Here is a 10,627-nt window from a genome sequence, read left to right as displayed (position 1 = left end):
GACATGAAGCTGGTGGCAGCGTGGAGTCACCATGGCCACTCCACCTGGCTCTGCAGGGCCCCCCAAAGCATGGAGCCCGATTTGCCCCCCTGCTGACCCAGGGACAACCCTGGCTGTGAGTCTGGACTGCAAATCCCAGAGACCTCAGGGGCAGCAGGAAGAGGAAGTGAACACACAGCCCATACTGGCTACGTGCCAGACAGCTGTACTCTAGTGCCCCACGGCTTCTGGCTTGAGCCACTACAGACATGTGGCTGCATTTCCTGAATCAAAAATTAATGCCTGTTCACTTGCTTAGTGGTTCATTCTTTGCAGCTTAGACTAACCTGCAAAAACTGAATCAATTCAGCCTCAGACATTTTGACTCTCTGTACTTAGCCTTTATCTTGTTAACAGGAAGAAAGAACTTTCTAGAAGGAATGGTGGCTTCTCCAATGCAGGCTCTTCATTCCATTTTTCTTAGTGCTCTTTATAAAATGTGGGTGTGAACACACACATCTGCATGCACATACGTACTCATGTATATATGTATACAAATTAAAATTAAAAGAATTGGGGTGGAAGGGAGGGAGAACAAATGTGTGTGACCTCCCCTGGGAAGTTCATTCATTGCTTCTCCAGGCTCTGAGCTTGCATCAGAGGTCTGGGTTTCTCATAAGGCTAACCAAAACTCTTCATTCCCTAGCTTTTCCTTAAAATGAACTCACAGTCTTAATTCTAATTTAGCAGCATTTGCTGTTTAGGAATTATGTATGTATAAAATGTCTTGTACCCCTTTGGGAGCTCTGTAAATGTGATGAAACAAATAGAGCAGTAGTCTTGATCTGGAGAAAGAGGTGGTGATATTTTATACTTGGATTATTATTACATCCCAGGGGTGCTGTTATTTTTATACTTCCCTCCCCAACTAGCCTGCTAGTTTGCCTGCATAGTTGCATGCTTCCACCCTGACTTAGCATCAGTATCATGAAGGATGGGAGGGAAGTTCAGCTGCAACACCCCTTCTACCCTAATCTTCTGTGCTTTCAGCTGCCTGCAGTGAAAATACTTATTACCCTGAATTATGAGGGTGGTTTTTGTGCTGTGAATTTTCTCCTCTGCTAGGAACTCAGTGGAGAAAGACCCCCACAGCATCGTAACCACCTTTCCTCATCTAAGTTGTATGCAAACTAGCATTAAATCCTATTGCCACTGAAAGGCTTGATATCCTAATGATCAGTCTCCTAAACTAGTTAGTCCCCCTTTCCCTCAGAATTCCTACAGTATGTTTTAAAGGAGACCAAGAGAGTTAGGTATTTGTTTTTTGCTCTTCTGGCATGATTTTGGTTAGTGAGGAAAAAGATAGATGAGGCAAAAATTATTATTTTTTAAAACCAACTAATGCCGTTACAGCTGAACCAAAGCCTACTCTGTTTTACCTACATAAATCCAGAGTGACTGTGTCAACTTCAGTAGTCTCTCTGAATCTATATGTTGTATCAGAAACAACTTTGGTCCAGGATTCCCTGTCCTGAATGCTGGTAGCCAGAACTCAATAAAGGGATGCGTTTTTACAGCATGAGGCTCAGTGGGATGAGTGAAGCTTCAAAATCTTATTTTGAATTAACCTGGCACAAGCATGGGGTATTTGGAGCAGAAAGCAGCTTGTTATCTTTAAGATGATGAAAGTGCTTTTCAGTGCATGCCAGTACGATTTTAGTGCACTTCCCTTAATGGAGAGCCAGGAAACTGTTCCTGTTGTCCCTAGAGAAATGAAGAGACTTGTCCTGAGGGATACTGGGGACCATCATTCCTTTGTGCTTCACAGAGGGACTTGGCCCACCTTATTGCAGAAAGGAAGACACAGGAGAAACAGAAGAGGCCCAGAGGCAGGTGACAGCCTTGGACCAGCTGTGCACAAATGAGCAGGTGTCACTGGTGGAAACTACTTCACCCGAGGGAGATGTTCTCTTGGCTTGGAACCAGGGGTGTTTCCCAAGGTAGAGCACATTCACCTCAGTCTGATAGATTGTGTTACTTAGTTACAACCTATTTTATCTCTTGGGCCTTTTCTGAGATATGCTGTTCATGTATTTATGGCTTGAATTCCAGGTGTTCTGCATATGATACCTTCAGGAAAACCTGCTTGGGGACATCACTGAGCACAGACAGAGAATGAGAACAATGGCAGACAGAAAAGGAAGGCGGCTTTGATCGTGTGTAGACGAAACGATCTGACTGCAGATCATTAAGGAAGGGGCTGCAGGAAAGGATGGGCCAGTGCCAGCTGCTTGTTTTCTGCTGCACGGCCATGTGACTTGTATGACATTTACATCTTAATAGGCCCCTTTGGCCACCAACTAACAAAGGCCCAAGGCAGGAAAACAATTCTGTGATGTCTGAACTGACTAGGAGGGCACTGGTTTTAATTTCTGGCTGTTCCTGTTTTCAGTGACAGCAACTGCATTTAACTGCCTGTTCTGAACAAAAGAAGAACTGATTAACATCGTGGAAACAAAAGTAAATGCATCCCCAGCAATGTGGTATTATCTGAATTATGTGTCAGACATCATAAATACCCAGGTTCTAGTGCAGATTCACTAGCAGAAGAGAACTAAAAGGACCGAAGAGTGAAAGGTGCAAAAATGGGGAGGTGCTGCTGGTCAGGTACCATGACATTTGGGGGCTGCTAAAGGAGGCTAATAGAAACAAACCAACCCAGTATGCTTGTGTCCTGTTACTCCTCCTTGCTGACAGATAAAGAGGGAATGATTCCAAGTTTGGGGGTTATGAAAATGTTTTTCCAGTCATTTACATTTGTGCTGTAGTAGCTGAGCTCCATTTCCCTGTTCCTACAGGAACATTTGTGAGAAGGGCTTTAAACTAGGTTTGCCGGGGGATGGAGACCAAAGCCCTGAGGTAAGTGGGGAAGTTGGGGACCTGGAGGAAGAGCAAGCAAGAGGGGGCAACAGGGGAAGTGCTCTCATACTTCCTGAGAGATCAAGGCAATCAACTAGTTACCTCAGGTGCTGTACACAAATGCACGTAGCCTGGGAAACAAGTAGGAAGAATCAGAAGTCCTTGCAGTGACAGAACTATAACATGATTAGAATAACAGAGACTTGGTGGGAGCTTGCATGACTGGAGCATGGTCATGGATGAGTATAAACTGTTCAGGACGGACAGGCAGGGGAGAAGAGGAGGAGTTGCACTTCATGTAGACGAGCCATATGATTGTTCAGAGCTCCAGCATGAAACTGGAGTTAGGCCTGTTGAAAGTCTCTGGGTTAAGGTTAGAGGGGAGAGCAACAAAGGTGATGTTGTGGTGGGGGTCTGCTATAGACCACCAGACCAGGAGGAAGTGGTGGATAAGGCTTTCTTCAAACAGCGGACCTTTCCCAATCACAGGCCCTGGTTCCCATGGGGGAATTCAAACACCCTGACATCTGCTGGGAGGGCACTACAGCAGTGCACAGGCAATCCAGAACGTTTTTGGAAAGTGTTGGTGACAAGTTCCTGGTGCAAGTGCTGGTGTGGCCAACTAGGTGCCATGCTCTTCTTGACCTGCTGCTTAGAAACAGGGATGAATTGGTGGGGAATACTAGGGGATGGCAACTTGGGTAGCAGTGATGACAAGATGATTGAGTTCAGGATCCTGAGGAAAGAAATGATGGAGAGCAGCAGAGTAAGGACCCTGGACTTCAGAAAAGGAGACTTCAATTCACTCAGGGAACTCAAGGGAAGGATACCTGGGAAGCCAGTCTAAGGGGGAAAGGCGTTCAGGAGAGCTGGCTGTACTTTAAAGAAGCTTTACTGAGAGTGCAGGAACAAACCAGCCTGATGCGCAGGAAGACTAGCAAGTATGGCAGAAGACCAGCTTGGCTTAGCAGGGAGCTCTTCAGTAAACTAAATCACAAAAAGGAAGCATATAAGAAGTGGAAATTTGGATAAATGACTAGGGAGGAGTATACGAGCATTGCTTGGGCATGCAGGGATGAAGTCAGGAAGGTCAAAGCGCAATTGGAGTTGTGGCTAGCAAGGGACATGAAAGGTAACAAGAAGGGCTTCTATAAGTATGTCAGTAGCAAGAGGAGGACCAGGGAAAGTGCGGGTCACTTACTGAATGGGGAAGGCAGCCTTGTGACAGAGGATGCAGAAAAGGCTGAAGCACTCAATGCTTTTTTTGCCTCTGTCTTCACAGGCAAGGTCAGCTCCCAGACTACTGCACCAGGCAGCACAGTTTAGGGAGGAGAGCCACCAACAGTAGTGAAAGAACAGGTTAGGGACAATTTAGAAAAGCTGGACATATATAAGTACATGGGGCTAGAAGGGATGAATCTGAGGGTGCTGAGGGAGTTGGCTGATGTTATTGGAGAGCCATTGGCCATCACCTTTGAAAACTCATGGTGATCGGGAGAGGTCCCGGATGATTGGAAAAGGGCAAACATACTGCCCATACTTAATAAAAGGATAAAGGAGGATCCAGGGAGCTAAAGACCAGTCAGCCTCACCTCAGTCCCTGGAAAAAACATGGAGCAGATCCTCAAGGAATCCATTTGAAAGCACTTGCAGGAGAAGAAGGTGATTAGGAACAGTCAGCATGGATTCACCAGGGGCAAGTCATGCCTGACCAACCTGGTTACCTTCTATGATGAGGTGACTGGCTCTGTGGATGGGAGGAGACTGGTGGATGTGGCATACCTTGATTTTAGCAAGGCTTTTGATATGGTCTCCAGCAACATTCTTGCAGACAAGCTAAGGCAGTGTGGGCTGGATGAATGGACTGTAAGGTAGATAGAAAATTGGCTGGATCATCAGGCTGGGAAGGTAATAATCAATGGCTCAATGTCTAGTTGGCAGCCAGTATCAAGTGGAGTGCCCCAGGGGTTGGTCCTGGGGCCAGTTGTACTCAATGTCTTCAACATTAACTAGAAGATGGTATAGAGTGCACCCTCAGCAAGTTTGCAGATGACACCAAGCTGGGGGGAATAGTAGATACCTGTTCCTTCTAAGCTGTGTGGCGTGTGTGACTGTGCAGGTGTGCCTTGTAGTAGTGCGGCATGAGCAGGCGTGTGTGGCCGTGCACGTCGCACAGTTTAGGGGGAACACTGGTAGATACACTGAAGGGCAGGGCTAGGATTCAGAGTGACCTAGGCAAATTGGAGGATTGAGCCAAAAAAATCTTATGAGGTTCAACAAGGACAAGTGCAAAGTCCTGCACTTAGGACGGAACCATCCCATGCACCAGTACAGGCAGGGGGCTGACTGGCTGAGGCAGCTCTGCAGAAAAGGACCTGGGGGTTACAGTGGACAATAAGCTGAATATGAGCCAACAGTGTTCCCTTGTTGCAAAGAAGGCTAATGGCATACTGGACTGCATTGGTAGGTGCGCTGCCAGCAGGTCAAGGGACGTGATTATTCCCCTCTATCCAGCACTGGTAAGGCCACAACTGAAGTACTGTGTTCAGTTTTGGGCCCTCCACTACAGAAAGGATGTGGACAAATTAGAGTCCAGTGGAGGGCAACAAAAATGGTGAGGGGGGCACATGACTTATGAGGACAGGCTGAGGGAACTGGGCTTATTTAGTCTAGAGAAGAGAAGACTGTGAGGGTATTTAATAACAGCTTTCAACTACCTGAAGTGGGGCTCAAAAGAGGATGGAGCTAGACTGGTGGCAGATGACAGAACACCGAGTAACGGTCTCACGTTGCAGCAAGGGGAGTTTAGGTTAGATATTGGGAAGAATTTTCTCACTAGGACGGTAGTAAAGTACTGGAACAGGTTATCCAGAGAAGTTTTGGAATCTCTATTCTTGGAGGTTTTTAAGACCCAGCTAGACAAAGCTTTGGCTGGAATGATCTAATTCGGGATGGTCTTGCCTTGAGCAAGGGGTTGGTCTAGGTGACCTCCTGAGGTCTCTTCCAACCCTAATTTTCTATGATTCTAGGACTCTTTGGAAGTCTTGCTGGCAACCTCACAAAGAGTGAATCCTCAGGTTTTGATTCAGCCAGGTATATAAGCATGAGTCTTAATTTTAATTATGTAAGCTTTCTCCTCCTTTAGCACAATGTCTAAAGTTTGACAGGTGCTATGGACATTTCTGAATAGAAGTCCAAGAAGGAAGGGGACACAGGGCACATCTACACATTTATTAATATGCCCATAGTTACCGCGCATTAAGTTTAGTACTTGTATAACAAAGTACTACATCAGTGCACAGTAACTGGTGCTACTGTCCAGTAGTGCCGGTGCATGGCTTTGTAGTGACACTAACTGCGCAGTAGCCTAATACTACTGAACATTAGTGTATTAGCATGGTTTTTGCCATGCACGCTAATGCACAGTGAAATTAGGCTGCTGCGCAGTTAGCATTTTGCATAGTTGCATCCACAGAGACTTAAAAAGAAGCTAAGATCCCAGGGGGAAAAAAAGTCTTTGGACAACATTTACAGAGTTGAGTGTCTAAAATCTGGCACCTAAACAGAGGTGGCCTTATCTTAAGAGATGTGAGGCATCTGTAGCTCTGGCTGAAGTGCATCAAAGAAGGTGAGGTGAGCCTCCCCTATCCAGTAGGCATGTATTGCTTCTCATTGGGGACTGATAATGTTTACATAAGTGAATGCTTAGCTCCAGTATTAAAGTGGTCTTTGTGCTTGTATCAGGTGTCCACAAAAAGGGCGTGCCATGTCTAATCTCCTTAAGACTTTAAAACAGCAAGCGCTACAGAACTTGATGCTAAGTTGGTAACAACTAAACTTAATAGTGTGGATGGGGCATCTCATAGCCCCAAAAGATGCGTGTCTATTTACCTTATAAAGAGCAGACATTGAGGCAGATCCCACAACAAGTGCTATTCCAATAACTGAATGACTGTGGAATCCATCCGCATAAGTCATCATGACTATCCCTGCGATAGCAAATATAGCAGCCACAATCTGGATGGAAACAAAAATAGTAAGCATTATTTAACAACCCTAGATAGTCAAAATATTAAAGAGCCATTTAAATGACATTTTAACATACTTCTATCATTTGCTTCATCCTTATCTACTATACCAGAGGTGGGCAGCCTGCAGCATGCATGCTGTAAATGGCATGAGCAGTCCCCGGCACTCAGTTAAGGAGGCACTGGAATGGAGGCAGGGGGCTCAAGCCAAATGAAGCCAAATTAAATTCAGTGCACATAAACCAGGTTCAAAATGGTTGAAACTGGTTTAAGATAAACCTGGTTGAATGTAGTATCAGAGTTAACTGATTTGGGTCAAACTGGTTTATGCAATGTCTGTCCCAGACCCCTTCCTGGTTTAAGTTAAACCAGAGTCCCCCAGAATCCCAGGTGCAGCCCTGGCCTGTGCTGGGCTGGGCTGGGCTCTCTGCTCCAGAGAACAGGGCTAGCCCCACCACTGTGCTCCCTAGCTGGAGCTCTGGAGGCACAGCAGCGTCTGCCTGGCTTCCCTTTGCCCCACCCCCATCACTGCTCGCTGCTCAAGCCCCTCCCTCCCTTCTTCCCTCCCATCTCCCACAGCACAGACCCCAGTCCCATGGACTCTAGACATGTGGTATGCTAGCTAATAGTGAGAGGTGGCTGTGTGTGTCTCCAATTTCACTGGGACAGGCAGATGGAACAGTGTCTGCTTATGGCTTTTTGGAGCTAATCAACAGGTCAGCTGGTAATGTCCCTCCATTCCTTCCTTGGAAAAAACTGTTTAAGAAGAGCTTGAACTAATGCAAGAGGCTTTTGTTTTGTTGATGGGCTAATAAATGCTGTGTTATGAGCCCCCTGCTGTCTCCCTCACCTGTCAGGTTTGCAGACAGTTTGAAGAAGCAGGGAGAGGGAGATTGAAAAGCTCAGTATCATCAACAGATGCATGCACTGCACACCTCCCCTTTGCCTCAGAGTGCTAGCCAGGGGCTGGGGTCTAGCAATACTCTTGCCTCTTGAGCAGCGAGAGGGGGAAAACCCAGGACAGTGCAGGCAGGGTGGGGTTTTATACCACTCCCAAATCAGAGCGTCCTGCTGGGGCTTGGCCACACCCCTCCTTCAGCTCAGCACTTTGGAAGGGAAGGGAGGGCTGCTCTAGTGCTCGGCTTCTAGCCTGAGCCACTGCAGGCATGTGCCTGCATTTCTTCAGTCCAGAGAGAATGTCTGTGCAGTTGCAAATGGATTTGATCTAGGCGGGTTAGACTAACCTGCAAAGATTGAATCAATTCAGGCTCAGGCTTTCTGAATGTCTGTCCCTAGCCTGAAGGGTTAACCTGGCTCTTAGAAGTGACACCTCCATTCTCCATTCACTCTTCTCTGTGTAGCCAGAGCCTTGAGCCCCCACCTCCATTCTGGCACCCTGGGGCACAAACTCTATCAGGTACACCTCTAGGGTGAGGATGAGAGCAGCACTTGGAATGGGGAGCTGCAAGCACAGTGACAAAGAGACTACATCTGATTTCAGTATAGCTGGCAAGGGGAAGAGCTGTTTTTCAGAGCATCAGCGTCTTAATAATCTGAAAAGGGAATTTCATCTCTGTCACAAAGTCTCTGAGTTAGACAGCCACTGCAGGATTCATTTGACAGTAATACTCAAGTAACACCTAGGAATTCCCTAATGCCTGCAGAAATGTATTTGAATTCAGAGGAGATAGCAGGGAAAATAAACTTGTTGGAAAAAAATAGAAAAATAAGGTAGATTTAAGGATGTCGCAGGTCAGCTAGTCAAAGTCTTCAGCTGTAAATAGGGATCTAGAATTTATTACTAAAGCAAATGCTGGTATTTTGAGTAGGATTTTCAGATGGGCCCGAGGCCTTCAACTTAATTGAATCCAATGACTTCCCTCATTCATACCGTGAATTTCAGTGGGAGTCAGTTGCCTAAATGCAGCTGAAGAACCGAGCCTAAGTGACTTAGATGTGCAAATCCAGCCATCTCTCAGTACCACTTGTGCTCCTATGTCACTTAGAGAGGTTGAAAATTTCAACCTGTGAATGTCGGATATACTTCAGTCAGTTTGGGGGAGGGGCTACTTATCTGAGAAAACTGGCTGTGTGCACCATGGATGTGATGTTGTGGTGAGAGGTAGGCAGAGAAGAATGAGTTGGGCAGGATGGTTTCCTGCTTCTTAGAAGCCTCATAGTTATAATGCACCTTCCTCTTGGAAGGGATTGAGCATGGTGTTTTGGCCAGCCCAGAAGTTGGAAGTAAAAGGACAAAAAAAGAGTTAAAATCAACATTAGAGACTCCCGGAAACTCCTGGAGAGTTTGCTAGTTTCTCTTTACCAAGACTTTAGGCCTGTCTTCTAAACATATTGGTTCAACAAATAAGAGAGGACTGCGCATCATACATGCTTAATTCCATGCTTCAGGAAGAAAGGAAGTTTTAATAGACTGGACAGGTAAAGGGAATGCCTCATTATGAGACTGGAAGCTACTTGTGGTTATACAAGATGCTGGACCAGCTGCCTTGAGACTAAATTTCACTGTCTATACAACAGGCACAGCCTATGGCAGTGCTGTTCTCCACATGCTGCTTTGCCAATATGCCTTGTGTTCAGGGAAATGTGCCTCATGGGGTAAGAGGGGTCAGGGTCCAGGCTCATTCCATCCTGTCTCTCTAATGATGCTCCCAGTAGTTAGTGCCACTAGTGGTTATGGGGAGACACACTTGTGTAAACCTTTATCCAAACTTTATATTCCTTGCTATCATACTCTACAAAGATAGCAATGAATAACCCATCCATTTGGACGTGTATCTTGTAATCAGGATACAAAACTTCCAAGTAGATGAATCATCAGTCTGTTCCAGAATCCAAAAAAGCAGTCCCCATAGAGAATATAACAAAATTTAGACTAGAACAGGGACCTGAAAAGTGTAAATACTGAAGTCCAGATTTTATTTTACCTATTAGGCATCTAAGTGGCCTTAGGTTCCATCGCATTATTCTATTCCACTCTGTTTATAAATCTCAGAAAATCCATTAATGCATCAACTTTTTTAACACCCTACCATTTTAGCCTTAAGACTGGCTGTGTCTACACATGCATTTACACTGGCTTAAATTTACTGCACAGTAAGCAGGAATAGGCTGGTGTCTACACATGCAGGTGTTAAAGCTAGTCCCAAGTCAGTCCACACACACAGTGTTACTTAACAGTAAGGCGTCTACACATGCATTATCGCGCAGTGACTAGTCAGGCCTAAATTTGATACCTACATGATGCAAGTATCAAATTTATGCTCAAGTTGGCGTAAGTTGCCATATTTACTATGCAGTATGGGCATGCACGTGTAGACATGTGCCTGTACTGTGCAGTATATGTGTATGTGTAGACGCACCCACTGAGTCTCAGAAAAACAGTAAGGAGGAAGAGGTTTCACCTGTACTTTGCATTAATTGTTTTTTAGGATTTGATCAGGGTGGAACAGGATTGTAGTTTGGTGCCTAAGTCCATTTATGTGCCTAACAGGTGAATTAGAACCTGGCCCCCAATGATCTTATATATCACATGTGGTGTGCATCTTATAGGCTTGGGCCCAATTTTAAAATTCCAGTCCCAAGTTCAACCAGCAAAAATGTGCATTCAAAGTCAAGAGGCAGTCAAACAGGTTCTGCACATGGTTATCTCACTACATGTAGTTCTCTTAAGAGGAAAATGT

General features: G+C 45.6%; 1 protein-coding gene across 1 annotated transcript in view; it reads right to left on the bottom strand.

The window, feature by feature from the left end:
- SLC35F3 (solute carrier family 35 member F3) overlaps positions 1-10,627 on the bottom strand; it is a 119,203-nt gene that overhangs the window by 5,697 nt on the left and 102,879 nt on the right. The window contains exon 4 of the mRNA XM_025213783.1: positions 6,790-6,915. Coding sequence (XP_025069568.1) covers positions 6,790-6,915 — 126 coding nt within the window. The remainder of the gene's footprint in view (positions 1-6,789; positions 6,916-10,627) is intronic.

This window comes from Alligator sinensis, unplaced genomic scaffold, assembly GCF_000455745.1.
Source record: "Alligator sinensis unplaced genomic scaffold, ASM45574v1 scaffold93_2, whole genome shotgun sequence".
In the NCBI taxonomy this organism is placed as follows: Eukaryota; Metazoa; Chordata; order Crocodylia; family Alligatoridae; genus Alligator; species Alligator sinensis.
This window is presented reverse-complemented; position numbering and strand designations above follow the sequence as displayed.